This window comes from Balearica regulorum, chromosome 4 (assembly GCF_011004875.1).
Source record: "Balearica regulorum gibbericeps isolate bBalReg1 chromosome 4, bBalReg1.pri, whole genome shotgun sequence".
NCBI classification, from domain to species: domain Eukaryota; kingdom Metazoa; phylum Chordata; class Aves; order Gruiformes; family Gruidae; genus Balearica; species Balearica regulorum.
In genome coordinates, this window is record NC_046187.1 from 24,245,136 (window position 1) to 24,261,140 (window position 16,005).

Consider the following 16,005-nt stretch of genomic DNA (forward strand, 5'->3'; position numbering starts at 1 on the left):
CTGGGCGCACACCATCACCTGCCATCTCCACTGTGTGGGTCCCCATTCAAAGCATAATTTAAAAGTGGAGGAAATTAGGGCAGAGCCAGAGATGAAGCTGATTTGCCTTCAGTGATAACAAAATTTTGGCAAGCTGGTTTCAAAACCCAAAGTTTTGGAGATTGGTTTGTTTTTTTTTTTTCTGAAGTGCTTTCCATTTGAGGGGTAATTTTCTCTTGTGATGTTGCTTATATTTGGGATTGTAGTTTATGGGTTTTTAATGGTTTATGGTTTGTTCCATTAAGCCTCTATGAGGCTTATAAAGAACAAGAGACTTCATATACTTCAGAGATGAGTTTGCCTCTTCTATCTGGAAAAAAAAATAAAATCCCTGACTTTTGACTTAATTTTCTCACCCTTATGCTTCTCTTACATTTTCCCACTACAAACGGAAAGCAAGAAAAATTTGCTGCTGCTGCTCTCGTCCCTAGCTGCACACATTTTTGTTTATGGCTAATACTCTGTAACACGTATATTCTACAAGCATGAGTGTGACAAACTGCTGGCAAACACATTTCAACAAAACAAATGCAACCATCAGGGAGGTGGAGGACACGAGCCACCTTGCCCCATGCCTCCACACTGCCGTGCCCTTGTTTCTCCTCTGTGTAATTTTAGGGCTGCGTCCTGCCCTGCCAATGGCATGAATGACCTGGGAGTGCTTTCCTGCTCCTGGGTCTGATGGAATGCGATGCGGGGGGAGGCTCGGGTGGACACAGCCCCTTCCTGCCCAGGGAGGATGCCCGTGCTTGGCTGGTGGGGAACTGGGGCTATCTCCAGCTGGACCGCAAGCGGGCTGTGACCTGGTGATACGCCACAAAAAAATAGCTGCTTTACTCTTCAGAGGTAGCTGGCCCTGCAGCTCTCACTGTTTCCACCCTGACCTGGGCAATGGGGGACCTGGGCTTCAGGCTGTGCCACGGCTCCTGGAGCAAGGAGTGCTCATGCAGGTCCCTCTCCTCCATCCTTTTTGGCCGAGTCGAGCTTGGGATAGTTCCCACAGCCTCCCAGAGCTGTGTTTCCTTCCTTTCCATGGGTTAAGGAGTTGGGCCAATGATACAGGTACTGCCTGTCCATGGTGACATGAATTGGGTGATGGGGACAGGACCCCAGAGGCAGATGGGGGCAATAGCAGTCCCTGGCTGGGGTTTGTTCCCGGGGCACTGACTGCTCTTCCCTTGCTCCAGCAGGGAGAGGGGTCCCTGGGAGCTGCCCCGGGGCCCAGGGGGGAGCACGGACCTGCGTATCCAACAGGACCTCTTACAAAGAGCCTGAAATGGTCTTTTGAGAGGCAGGCTTTAGAAATCAAGGGATCAGATGATCAGTATGAGATACATCCCTGTTTACTCTCTGATAGCCTGTTACGTCAAAGACCATCATCAGTGAGTCACCTACCCGTGTGTGTGACTGTCGTCGTTGCTGCTCTAAATATAAATGTCAAAGGATATTGAGCTGTAGGAATAAATCAGACCCTGTTGGCATGTGTGTATCAGGCAGATCTTCCTCTTCTGCATGTCCTTCTCTCGCTGTTATTAAGGCTGGTACGGTCAATGGGAAAAAGCTGCAGAAACCCAGATCAAAGCCAGGAGTACAGGTTATATTTTCATATGCAGATCTGGCGTATCCACACATTGGATCTTGTCTTGCTGTTTCTGTCAAGATTATATCTGAGAAGAGAGAGAGAAAGGTTTGCTTTGACAGTATTTCTGAGGTAGAAACACTGAGAGACTGAGAAGCGTTTTCACACCCTTTTTTATGCATACAGAATGTGTGAATTTTAAATAAGCACCAGAGAGAAAGTAACTTTGCTGAGGCTACCAGCCACTGCTTGTGAGCCATGGACATAGGTATGCGTGTGATTTACACTGGTTCAGGTTAAAGCACTTTAATTAGACCCTCAAGTTAGGAGTTTCAATTATAAACACAAGTGGTTGTTGTTTTCTGTTGAATGCTGGGAGAAACCGGTAAGAAAAGTGCCTTATCTTTCACCTTACCGAGCATCCTGGTTTTCTTTTCTTTTTTTTCTTCTCTTTTCTTCTTTTCTCTTTTTTCTTTTCTTTTTTCTTTTTTTTCTTTTCTTTTTTTTCTTTTCTTTTCAGTAAAGTCTGTTTTTTTAAAGTCATCAAAATTGTGATGAAGGCAGCCAGAAGAAAAACATTGGGAGCCTGAAATTGCCTATTTACTTGCCAGAAGCACCCCGTTCTGGCAAGTGCAGTGTTTTGGGGGTTTTTTTTAACCTGTTGCGCTCCCTTTACAGCATGTGCAGAAGTAGTAATGAATTTAAGAATGAGCTCTGCCTGTGCAAAGTAACTACATTTTGATAAATAAAGTTTTTAAAACTCTATAGAATGTACATAGAGGGGGATAACCCTGCCTCACTTTGCTATTCCCCTACTGAATACTGTTATGGGGAGAATCCTCTATTAGATGATAGAGGATAGTTAAAAGATCTATGGTAAGGTTGTCCTTCATGCCTTTATATAAAGATTCTAAAGAAAATCCTATGGAAATACTAAATTTTGCAGCATATATCTGTATCTGTTTCAGTTTACTCATTAACATCAGAGAAGTCTACAATAATGACTCAGACTGCTATTTTCAGGGGAAAGAATGACAACAGTGCATCTGGGCTGAAACCACGTCCATCAGCAGCACTGCAATATTCAGGGCTATTTCACTTTGCATCACAGACACCGGGATGTCTCGCGCTGCTGCACATGAGGCTCACCCTCAGGCTTTGGCCCCTTATTTTAGATTGCTGTGGTAATTTCTATACTTTCAGTATTTTATAAATAATGTACTTCTGGGGGAGTCAGGATTTCTTACTCCTTAGCCATCTGTTTACCATCGCTTTCCTCTTTGGTTTATTTGCCGCCCCTTTCAGTGCTGTGTTTTCCTGCCAGGGCTGGATGACTAATCTCTCCCTGCCGCCCCTCGGTGCCTGAGTGGGCTTTCCTGGGTGGGACTCCCTGGCCATGAACGAGGAGCAGCTTCATTCCCGGTGGGGTGGATTTCCTCTGTCTTCCTTTATCAGCCCCAGTTTCTGCCTCCCTCTTCTCAGTTATGCTTCTTGTCCTTTTCTTCTTTACTGTCTCCATTCCTCTGCCCTAGGGCAGACCTAATAAAGGATTTCAGCTTCTAAAAAGCACATCAGTGCACAAACCTTCATCCATCCACGATAAAACACATCACCTCTCATGGGTTTACACAGTGCAGAGGGACGAGCAGAACCTGTGGGCTGTGGTTCAGGGGATGACAACATGGCCCGTCCTTGCTGTAGGATTTCTGCAGGAGAGTGACCAAAGCTGTGTGTTGAGCGTGGGTAGCCGAGCCTGCTGGTGTGCCCGTGGGTGCAAGAAGCTTCCCTCCAGGGGCTTAAGCAGAGAAAGGACTTCAAGCCTCCTTCCCTTCCATGCTGTCCCGGCTTCACGTCCATCTCTTGGCTGCCAGCTCCCCTCATTTGCTGCCATGCTTTACCATTCATCCTTACTCTTCTGCTTTTCTGTCTCTCCCATCGTGCCAGCTGCTTCTGCCGGTCCCCTTGCCTCGTGATATGGCCACCTCTGTGCTAGCGTCCGGGAAGATCTGCCTCGCATCTTCAGCCTGTAGCCCCGAACTCTTCCCTCCATTTCTCGTAGTAACCCCCAGCCCGAGCAGAGCATTTATAGGTTCTCCAGAAAATTCCCCTGCCTCCCTTCTGGGGGAAAGAGCTGGCAACTTTCAACAGGGAAACATGGAGTTGTATTCAGTAGAGACAGTACTTAGTCCCTGAAGTCTGAAAATGTAGGAAGGTGGGAGACAACTGTGAGAAACAGAAATGCCAGAAAAATGTGGAGGATTTGGCAGCCCTGTCTTTATGTCTACTGTGTTACCCTGCAGAACAGAATTGAAGACAAACATATGAATGTGCTAACGCTGAAGTTACTGGATGCGAGTCTGCTACTGAATTATTTTGAGGGATTTTTTTAAATTTTTTTTCAGTTTCAAGGTTATTTTTTTTTGTTGCCATTCTGCTCTAGTTTCTCTCCAGATAATAGTAATGAAAAGTTACGGCGCTCCAGAACAACTCCAAAACCCTGTCTTTAAAAATGCTCATTTGATATTAGCCTCCTTTGGCTAAAACCACATCAGATATAATTGAATGCTGTCAGATTGCCATTGCTTTGTGTCACCAGCCCAGGAACCAGACTGCAGTCATGAACCTTTCAGGAAAATCCATCATAAAAACACTGGTAGGAAGCTGGTTAATACCAGTCTAATGCAGTTAAACAGATTATCTTAAGAGTACATACCTCTGCAACCCCTTTATAACTGTATCACCAGGACTACCCAGTCATTTTAACCATTATTATGCTGCAAAGAAGGGAAAATTCAAAGTCCTTTGGATGCAAAAAGCAAAAATTGTCAGAAGGTGTCAAAACAGAGAGATGATTTCAAAACCAGCCTAATCGTTATTCAGTATGGTGCTTACCTCTGATAGGAGATAATACCACTGTGTTCCTCCTTGTCTGAAACTGCTTACAGCTGCTCTCTGCAGTTCACATCATGCGTGCAGTCAAATCTTCTCGTGTCTGCCACCGCCAATACAAAGCTGCATACTGCGGGAACACCAGTTACCATCATTGCAAGTAATGCTGACCTCATTACAAAGCTGTTAAAAGTGACCTAAAATTTATCTGTTCTCATTAGTATAATGTAACTCTTGACCTCATTTGACTGGCTGAACTAATGAAAAAATAGTTTCAGTAATAAGAAGCAAAATGAAATGTTACTCGGTGTAAATACACAGAGTGTCTCGCCCAGGAGGAGAGGAGTCAAAGAGAGCACAGACCTGAGCTGCTAACTCATTCAGACAGGTCTTTATTTCTTGAACGGGACCTGGAGTCAAACCATTACTTTGAAGCCTTGGCTGTATTTGATCCAGAACTGAACTGTTTCCTGCCTGCCTGCCTTCCCACAAACTATCTCTAGCTACCACTCTTAAGTCCTGACCGTCTGCCACGCCAGCCCGCGTAGCCCACGTCCTGTTGGCGACGGCGTGGCAGCACGGTGTTGCAGTCATTTCCCCTGCACCGAGATGTCCTGCACTGCTGGAGATGTCATCCTGTGCCTCTCAGTTGCTTTGAGCTCCGTGCATGGAGCAGTGCAAGACAGACCTTCCCTGCCTGTGGTATGAGGGGCTCCCGTTGCCGTGCCGTTTGCGGGAGGTGGGGGGCTTGCGCCTTCCTCACGTCGTGGGGCTGCAGGGTCCCTCCTGTGGGACCCCTGCACGTGACCTGGCTCGCGAGACTGTACGCGTGCGTGCACATCTCCGTACCTCGTTGTGCGCGTTGCTGTCTGCGCTGAGCACTGTAAGCCCAGACTTTTGTGGGATTGAAGAGGCAGGAGCATGCAGAGCGGGGTGTCTCTCCTGATGCCCTGGGGCAGTGAGGAGAGCACAGCTGACTGCGGTACAGCCCATCACAGTCCCTCTGCCTGCCCTCACCCACGCCCACGCTGGCAAGGGGCTGCTCTGTGTGCAGCTGCTGAAGAGGCTGCAGCAGGTAGGAGATAGGAATGCAGTCCAACCTCACACTGAGAGTCTGCTCCTGTCCTGTAACCCATAAATCTTGTCTTAACAGTTAGACGGTTTGGTATGAGCAAGTTTGAGGTGGTTCATCACTACCCAAACTGGTTAACAAATATTTACTGGCCTCCAGCCAAGCTGACCTACAATCATGCTATCAAATATGGTAATTCTGCCCCTTCTCTGACTGCAAAATTCAAAGCTATAGAAGTGAAAATGAATGTTTTTTGTTTTATTATGAGATTAATAAGGGCTGAGGCTTTGTGGTTTTCAAAATGTGATTGTGGTAAACATTGCCATGGCAATGAGACCATCTCAATGTGCATAGTGAGAGGGCGCTGGCTGTGTGGTCATCCTGGTCTTCCTGGGGCTTGTTGCCAAGCACGGATGCTAAAGCTCACCCAGGGGACCGCCGGCACTGGGTCCTCCCTTCCTCATTGCAGAGCACCAGTTGGATATTCATGCAGTTACCCATGTTTTGCAACACAGAGCTATAAACATGTCACCAGAAACAGAGGAGTTTCTAGGTGGGTGGAAAATGGTGTGCTGCTGCTGCACGCATACTGATACGCCTCTATTTCTTTGGGCTCTGCTTTTACGCAGCTTTCAAACTCACATAAAACTCATTTATCTCCAGTGAAGGCTGTATGTGCTTTCTTCATATTTCCTATCAGATGTGCTGCTACAGCTTTCCTTGGTTGTCGTGGACCTCACAGGAACATACCTAGTTGTCCTAACCAGACTATTGTACATGGAGGAGCTCAAGATCCGCGTACCTGTTGCCTTGAGCAGGCGCAGGCACGCACTGTGCCGTGCTGTACTGTGCTGCACATATTGCGTGGCCTTCAGGACCGTGCTGTGCTGCCCACATTCCTTGCCGTGGGGTACCCTCAGCCAGCTAATTGTAATGGAAGAGCCTGGAGGTGTCACTTACTTGGCACCAGTAGTGACACCATGAGCACTGTCTTTATCTTGAGGTGAAGCAACATACTTTTGTATAAACATCCAATTGAAAAATCCTATAAAAACTCTAAATACCACAGTGCCGGTGAACCTTGCCCCCGATGGGAAGTCTGGGCAGCGTGCCGTGCACTGATCGCAGGTCTGTCTGATGCTGCATCATCTTGGGGTCCCAGTGTCAGAAGGAATGTAAGATCTTGTAGCTTGCCGCCGCCTTTTCTGGGGTATTAATGAAGTAGTTACCTTTCTCGAGAGTGTTTGTCTTTCTGTTTTGGGGTCCAAAAAGAACCAGCATCTCTTGGTGCAAAGCCAAGTCCACTGATATTTGTGAATATAATGTTGGATTTTGTAGAGAAAAATGTGTTCCTAAATATACGCCCATCCAGTTAGGCCATCATTAGTGCTGTACATCATTAAGTCTTAGTCATTGTAATACTGTGCTGTGTGGGAAGGAATCCCAGGCTGAATCTATTTTTGACCTCTAATAGTCGATTTACAATGAGTATAGTTGCAGAGTTCGAATGTTTGCTGATTATTGCTGAGCTGGACTACTAGTTTTAAAAATAAAACAATTCTAAGAGTATCGCTGAAGTTCCTTAACAGAGACCTTTCAGCAAATTCACTGGATTTCCTGAACCGGTGCTCGCAGGCAGGGCAATGCCACCCAGCATGGTCACTGCTTAATGGGGCTATTGAACTCTCCTTGCTGGTTCTCCACTTTTCATGAGGAGTTGTGTTGCAGTGCTCGAGATCTTTAAGTGTCTTCTTGGAGGAAACAATGGGAAACTAAATTGCCAGGTAGCAAGGAGCCTGCAGGAAACAAAAAATTGAGATGAAAAAGATAAATGAGCCACCAAACGTGATCAGCTGGTTCAAGTATCAACCGTGTTGTGCTTGCAGAAGTGTGTCTGGCCTCTGCAATATCTATTCTCTTCCTCAGAGAAGTTCAGTCTTCAGAAACTGGGGAAGAATGGGAGCCAAATTTGGCTGTCCTTTTTCAGAAATTCCCCAGGGTCAGTTTTGCCTGCACCTGGCCCTGGCCCTGTGCGCAGGTATGTAGGTTCATACACGAACGATAATCCCAGCAGGGCCACAGGAGTGTCTTCAGAAGAGTTTCCTTCCAAGGAAATGCACAAGCCCTTGGCAGTTGTGGCCAGATGTGACTCTGCTGTGTATCTAATACTGATGAAATACTTGACAGGTGTTTTTTCGGTTTTGTTTTGCAGGAAGAAATCATTCCTGTTTTCAGCTCTGTATGCTGCCTTTATATTTGGTGGTCGGCACCTAATGAACAAACGAGCAAAATTTGAACTGAGGAAGCCACTAGTGCTCTGGTCCCTGAGCCTTGCCGTCTTCAGGTAGGCATTTCTTCACACCGACTGCCTTTGACAGTAGTCCATGAAGAGGGTTTGGGGTTTCTTCACATGCAACAGCACTGCTAACGCAACAACAAGCTCACCCAGAAACGGCATGTCTTTAGTTGTGCCGTTCAGGGTTATGTCCTCATCCACTCCTCAGCGTTGAAATGATCCCCTTTGACTTGCCAGATCATACAGCGTTTGAAGAGGAGAGAAATCAATAAGCTACTTGGAGAACAAAGGTGAAAATACAGTGAGGACACGAGAAAAGGCGCTTATCATTGCAATAAATTTACCATGCAAGCGACAAATGAAATATAAACACATTAAGATGTTAAGTCTTGTTCTCACTTACTAGGTAGGATTATGTTTATATGGGTGCATACATGGAATATTTAGTCAAGAATCTGATCTCCATTACAGTGAGGTAAACCTGAAGTCACTGCTTTGATGACAGGTAAAGTAGGTCACTGTAATTGAAATCAGAATCTGGCTTCCGGTTATTCCATCGCAAAGAGCTTGTGGATGTAGCAAAAGGGTGACTCCACATGGGCAGTGATGCACTTCTCTCTAGCTGTGTGTTGACTCCATATCATCGAGTATGGGGAAAGTCAGGTTCAGCTTCTTGATAGCTGCTGATGTCAGGAGTAAAACTGACCAACCTGAATTCCACTTTATCTGCTTAAAATGCTAATTTTTAATGAGGCTGAAGATAAATGAATGAATGAACAAATGCTTATAAAAATAGCCCTTACAAGCACACAAACTTTTGGTACAATGTACTAATAACAGTACATTATACTTCATTTCAGTGCCTAAATTATAGTTCACTCAACAGCATAGAAACCATTTGCAAACCTTTATCAAACACTGATACCTCTACCTTTTTCTAATATCAATATAATAATTACTAATTATATTAATTCACAAGTACATAAAACAGGTTTGCTTTCTAAGCAGCTGTGAATGGTGCCTGATTTTTCACAGGATGGCAATAGTTTGCACTGAGAGTTTCTACAGAGTAAAATAAAGCAGAAACAGAGAAGTTTGCTTTCTTTTGTGGCTTTTCCTTTTTTCCTCCAAAATTGTTCTATCACATTGACACTTTCTAAAACTCTAGCAGGGGAAAATAAATTGTATTTCTAAGTTGTCTCATCCAGCTAGGACATGCTAACAAAAGAACTTTATGTTGGCTTGGTTTTGATAGTTCATCGATACCTTTAAAAATATCCTAGTGCAGACAAAACTTTGAGCAGTCTGGGTAACTTTGAGAGCGAGTTCTGACTCTGTGAAAGTTTATGATTTTCATCTGGTTGGATTTGGCGCTGTACTTCTGGCTGTGTGTATAACATAGTTTTGCTGTTAGAGTCCTGTAAGCAAGTTGTCGTCATTTGTTCCAGAAATGGCTGAATTTCAGCAGCTGTTGAATTGGTTCCTAGATGGCATGTCATTTGTAGATCAATTTGTAAAGTGATTTGTAACCAGCAGGATCCCAAAATGCATATTCCAATTATACTTTCTTATTGAATGTGGCCACTAGAAACTAGCTGACTTACGCAAAGCGTTCGTAGTTTAATTCCCAGTCCGAGGGGGGGAGCATGATTTCAGAAGCGTCCTTTGCAGCAGGTGTCTAGGATGAATTTTAAAATCTCATTATTTCGAGATGGGTCTGTGGCTAACATTCACAGTGAGGGGATTTTAAGCAATGTCACTAATTAATTTTCCCCAAAAATCATAAGTAATCAATGAATAACAAGAATATATGCTACACTGTGAAAGTGCTGTCTAGATGGACTTTGAAATCAGCATGCTTGTTACTTGCTAATTGGAGTTTCCCATCATAATCATATGAAATAGCTAACGCATGGCCAGCATGAGCTGGTGAGCGATGCTGGGTAAAATCTAAAGCGTGGACTTCATGGTTTTGAAGCTACAAGTTGCCACAGCGGCCACCTCTCGCTGTGCCTCATAGTGCTCTACTTGTGCAGATGTGGAGTAGCGGAGAAGGGCGCAGTTCGAGAAGGATTCACCACTGCAGGGTATGCTTCCTCCATCAGCTCAGCCAGCACTGTTCAGGGACAAGCGGTCCCCAGGCACTGCACAACTCGCCCTTTCCTCTGCACGGCGGGAAATGGGACAGCAGGGTAGAGGGGAGGGATGAACAGGAGTGTGAGATGTTTGGACTACACAGAAGCAAGGAGCATTTAAGCTGCTGGATTTGCTAGTGGGGACCTGTTGATTATGAAAATTATATAGCTATGCTTAGAAAACTTTGCTCTACTGAGGTGCTGAGCAGTATGCGGAAGAGTGAAGTAGGGAAGGGGAAAAATGACCCAAAATGTTTGCAGTAAGACAGAGCATGAAACCTCTGTAGCTTCCATGGTAACATGCAATCTCATAAAAAACCCAACTGAAACCCTTTGACTTCTTGCCTGGAAGTGCAGAATATTCATTAAAACCTGAGATTAAAACTTCTTATAAAAAGTGTTAATTGGCACATCCATTTCCTGGTGTTTCACCACCACTGTCCTTTCTAGGGCCATCGGTCACTCCCAGCCTTATTGACTGTCTTAGCAAGCTGCACTGGACTTTGAATGCTGTAAACTTTCCAAGTAACTTAGATCTTTTTTTTTCTGGCTCCTTGCATAACTAGGTGTTTCATTTACATATGCTTAGCCTGAAAGACATTTCTCCTTCCTCTGAAGGTCAATTCAGATAGATTTAGATGCCAGTGTTCTGCCCGTAGACTTACTATGGATCCAGCAAAATGCTTCTTAACTTTAAAAAGACTTCCTCTTTGGCTTTCTGGGATACTAAAATACTATGACTTTTATGATACCTTGTAGAAATTCAAAGTAATGTATTTGTCTGCCATGAGTGGTTGTGCTGGGGAAGAAAAACCTGGCTGGAGAGCCTTCAGTAGTCTGCCTCAAGGTTAATGTGAGGGTTTTTTCCAGAGTCCTTGTTTATCTCCCTTCTAGCACTCCTACCATTTTACCTGCTTCAGATATCCTCAGAAATAATGACTCTTAGCAGAGGCTGGAAGGATGTGTTTCGGGCTTACAAAAAAAAAAAAAAAAAAAAAAGGAAATTGCCTGCTAGGCAATGACATGGTCCTTCTTCAGAATGCATCCTGTACGCCTGGCTCTTGCCAAGATCATTTAAATGTGGTAGCAGCTACAGTAGGAAACTTGCCACGCTTATAAATAAGTAAAACAACTACACCACCCTACTGAGCTTGCTGAGCATTCAGGAGCTCGGTCAAGAGTGAGTTTTGTGTCAACACTGGCAGCCAGCAGGATTTCTGAGGCAAAAAAAGCAGCTTTATTTCCCTTTGGAAGCATCGACTAGTTTAGAACATTTTGTCTCTGGAATAAGGTTACCACTTCTCAGTGAAAACTTCTGTAGTACCAATGGCAGTAGATCTTGCTTTACACTTGGAATCCACCGTGAAAACACGATCTTCTGAAATCTTTTGCTGAGAAATCAGTTTGGGATGTTTTTCTTGGGTTGTTGGTCTTTTTTCCTGCTTAGCAGGTTTGTTGACTTGTTTCAAGCATTGAAGATTTATTGTTTTCTGAAATGTTTTCAGTCTTTTGTTTTGTTTTCTACACTTCAATTGCTCTCGCCCAGCCTGGTTATGTGCTGAAGTCCTGGGGGAGCAGCTCTGTGCTGCTCCATGTCAACAGGAACCTGCTGTTCCAGGAAGCTGACACAAAAGTTCATTTTTCAGTCTTGTAAGACCCCAAGGAAACTTTTGCTGATTCACCTATACATGAAAGTGACAGTCAGCCCTGTGTTTCTGAATATTTGCTGGGGTTAAAGATCTGCAAAAATCTGAGTTGCCAGTTTTATATTCATGCCACTTTGAACATAGGGTGATTCATTGAATTTTTTACTTGGAATTTATCAAAAGTGTCTTGCTGGCGTCTCTAGGAATCAGCAAAGCTGAGACCAGGACTCTCACGGAAGGATACGTAGTCATTAATTCATGTTTTCTTTACATCTCAGCTGGATTTTTGTATTTCCTTTTATAGGCCGTAGAGTCTATGTATGGATAGCATTGCTATCAAGGAGCTTAAACATGTATTTGATCTCCTCGTCTTCACACAAGACAGCAGCATGGCACCATCCTCACTTGCTCTCCATCCTTAAAGGGCTGCCAACAGAAATCTCAGGGTCAAGGCACTAAATAATAATAGGAAAAGGTTGTCTTCCCTAGGGAATACTGTCACGTCAATACGGGAGATGAAGAAGCTAAAACATCCAACGTGATGCAGTCATTTGTAGGCAGAGGCTAAGCCTGACCATGACCGGTGCAGAGAGAGGAGGGACTTCTCTTTGTCTAGCCAAACCACACAACCATAATGCAATTATCATCACCTGAGATCACTTAGATTCCAATCCAAATTCAGCTATGCTTTGTGGCAGTGGTCGAAATCAGTTGATGTCAATACAGAGTTTCCAAATGTCCGAAACACGTCTTTATGTGAGGAACTCAGTCCTGAGCTGAGCGGAACGGAAAAGTCTAAACATAAGTTTAAAGAAAGGTTTTCAATTGCTTGGATTTGTGACTCTGAAATACGTTCTAGTTATCATGCTTATATGTAGGAAAATTGATGAAAAATTATTCAAATTTACGTCCTATCTCAAGACCTGCCATTCACAGATACTTGCCGTGGAGGTTAAAGCACAACTTAATTTCATATGTTGCTGAGCAACCCATCAAAATCTTAAAATACTCTGAAATTTGATAAAGGTCCTGACAGTACATTCAAAGAGAAAATTAATTACTGAAAAGAACAATATTTGTCAAATAACATTAAAATTAATAAGCAGCATTTAAGGTGAATTAATAATCTTCCTTGTTATAAACTTAAAAGCAATCAAATTCTATGTGAAACATTCTCTGTATTTGTAAAGCATTAATGTATATTCTCAGTAGAACATTTCTCAGAACCCAAATTAGTAAAATGCATAATATCTACCTGCTTAACAATTTCTTTCTATAAGACCATGTTCATCTTTACATACTTACTTGATTTTCTTATATAACAGATATTGGAAACATCTTTTTAATTATCATTTTGGAGCAAAAGTTGAAAGTTGGGTGAATAATAGAAATTCAAAATGATTGGAGAGAAAACAAAAATCCCTTGGATGAGACTTTGCCCGTTTAAGAAGAAAAATTTCTTTTCTGTAAGCTGAACTGTAATCCAATAGGAAAATACAAACAGTGCTACGTAGGGTGAATTTATCCAGTGCAAAACAAATGCTAGCTGGCATTAAAAAAAAAAGTGTAAAGGTGATAAAAATATGTAGACTAAGAGCAATAAAGTACTATCAAGAAGATGTATCTCCCATGTGTATCTTACTTATTCTAAGTAAGAAGAGCATCCCATGACAAGCGTCTTTATTCCCAGAATTGTAATTGATGCCATGGGACAAAGTGCTGTGCCCACCCTTTTCTGAAATCTCTTTCCTCTTCATTGACTCTGCTGTTACTCCTGTGGGCTCTCTTGTGTCCATCAAAGTAATTTTGAATGTAAACTGGCTTTACTGTTTTTACCTAATCAGACCTTATTAAAAGTAAAACAAGGGTTCACTGTGAGACCTGGATGATGCTAATTTACAGGAGATATGGATAGGACTGGCTAAAAATTCCTATGAAAATCTCCTTTTTTTCAGTGCTAAGCTGGCCCTCCTTTCTTTAAAAGCTTCTCCTTTTTCTCTCTGCTTGCTTGCTTGTTTGTCTTTATTGCTGGAAAACCGAACATCTTGAATATCTTAGCAAAGTGAATTCAATGCATTATTTGGAAAGCAGCTGTGGTGCTGGTTTTGCCCCTGTACCCTCCCGACTCTCACAATCAATGAGAGCGTTGACACTCAGTTTGTCACCTTGAATTACACTTTTCTCATGAGGTCACCCTGTCCCAGCCCATGGGAGCCCTCACGGGGCAACGCTCAGCATGAAGGTGGTATTTAAAGCAGAGCCCCCCCGGGAGTGAGACTTTTCCTCTCCATTTTAAGCGGGGAGCAGACTGAAAAGTGTCTCTGAGGAATAAAGAACATCTGTCTGGTGGCTTAAGAAGGGAACTGTGCTAGAGAGAAAGTAGATAATTAATTGAAAAGAAATCAAACCTCCCATCCGTCCTCCTGTGGCGGCACTTCTGCATTTTGCTCAGCCTCGGTATTTGATTCGTGTGCCTGGTAAAAAGTCCTCCCACCTGCAGAAATCCCTGGGGAAGAGAAATCTCCATGTATTTTCTTCTGAGTAAGTCCTCAACAGCTTGTGCTTGTTGGAGGCAGTGGGACTAAAGCACTGAGAGGTGTTAACTTGCATGACCTCTCAAACCCGACGTTGCCTCTGTGGGGAGCGTGTTAACAAACACCGCCAACCCCAGCACGCTGGGTCACGTACGGGCGTCGAGCTGTGGTTTAGCAAAGTCACGGCTGTGTGAGAGCTTAACTTCTTCTAAACAAGTATGCATCCTTGTGCCTCTCTCATTCAGCGTCTTTCTTAGGTTGCTGAGTAAATAAAATGTATTTATTATTCCCCAACTGCAGGCGAATCCCTGAGACCTGAACTTCTCCAGGTGCTTGCAGGAGTACTGCCCTGGGGAGGACAGAGGGGAAAAGGAAGATCAATGGCTCCGAGCCTGTTATCGCCGTTAAATTTATGGATCGGAGCAGCTTGTTACAGCTGTATTAGAACTTTTAGCTTCTTTAAGCCTTCTTTATTCTGTCAAATGCTAGTCTTTTCCCGTAACTTAGATTTTGCTTACTTTGTTACCTGCCTGTTGTACAGCTTTAGTGATGGCTAGCTCCATTGGCTACCTTGATTCTCTGCTAAATCTTTTACTTTATTACTTTTTGGCTTTATTTGCCTAGGATAATTTCAGACTCCTGATACACATATTTCAATGCTATGCATGATAGTTACTCCACAAACTTGATACATTTGATCCTGTAAGTATCTTTAACTTAGCCTGCAGAAATAGATACACCACTTTTTTTGGATTGTCATTTAAATCACTGCAATATTACCGTTATTCTAAAATTTTCTTGAGGTAACGTTGGATGCTGAGAATAATTTCAGTAATGACACAGGAACAAATGCAAATTCTCCTGAAAGCATTCATTAAGGATTACTTAAGAATTACACTGTGCTTATGAATCCTCATGGGCTACTTTAGAAATCCTTAGATGGATTCCTTAATTCTTATGAGATTTTGCACCAAATACAGGGCTTAAGTTGCAAATTGTTTTGTGGGTTTTTTTTTTTTTTAGTAATTTAGCCACACTCCAAACTTACTGAGATAAATATCTAAGAACTAGGAAATATTTCTTTACGGAAAAATATCTCACCAAGTATACAGCCTTCACAGGATGTCAGGGATCTTCACCTGTAAGAAAAGTCCAATTATTATTTAGTGATGGAAGAGTGAGTTATTGCTCAAAAAAATAACAGCTTTCATCAAGAAATATTGTTTCTGCAAGTTCCTACTCTCTATGTGCCAGATAATCAGGGAGCAGTGTCAGGTAACAGCACATTGAGGAGGGCAAGACCGGATAATAGGTAATTACTATTGACTAGCTTGTAACTGACTCTTTGGAAGTCAGATGGAACGCAGGGACGCATGGGTAGAGCTGAAAAATTATTTTTCGTTCGCTGAAAGAAAACCATTACATGTTTTTCAGCAGCGTATGGTTACACGGATGCCCCCGTAAGCAACTTACGCTATTCTCTCATGTTCCCAGGGAAACGATTGAGTGCAACTGCCCTCCAGCCTGACCGCTGCTCCTTCTTTATCTCTACCAAAACCCAATGGGCCTTGTATAGCCACAGCCTGCTCTGTGTAAGACTCTCCGTGCGAGTACAACCCTTTTTTACCTCCACCAGTTACCGTCTCCTCTGTTGCAAAGACTGCTTGCAGGAATCTAGCCCTGACATCTGTTTTCCTGCTATGCTTTATAAGTGGTGCAGGTTCTTCCACCGGCTCGCGGAGCTTCGCTTTATCGATTATTTTTGTACTCTGCTCCTCAGGATTGTCTGAATATAGCTAATCCCAATCATAAAGA

At 43.4% G+C, this 16,005-nt stretch overlaps 1 protein-coding gene across 2 annotated transcripts in view; it reads left to right on the plus strand.

Moving 5' to 3' along the window:
- Positions 1-16,005, plus strand: part of ELOVL6 (ELOVL fatty acid elongase 6) — a 76,248-nt gene that overhangs the window by 43,785 nt on the left and 16,458 nt on the right. Inside the window, exon 2 of one of the 2 annotated variants that reach the window (XM_075751457.1) lies at positions 7,792-7,923. The exons of the other annotated variant lie outside the window; for it this stretch is intronic. Coding sequence (XP_075607572.1) covers positions 7,792-7,923 — 132 coding nt within the window. The remainder of the gene's footprint in view (positions 1-7,791; positions 7,924-16,005) is intronic. 2 annotated transcript variants of the gene reach the window in all.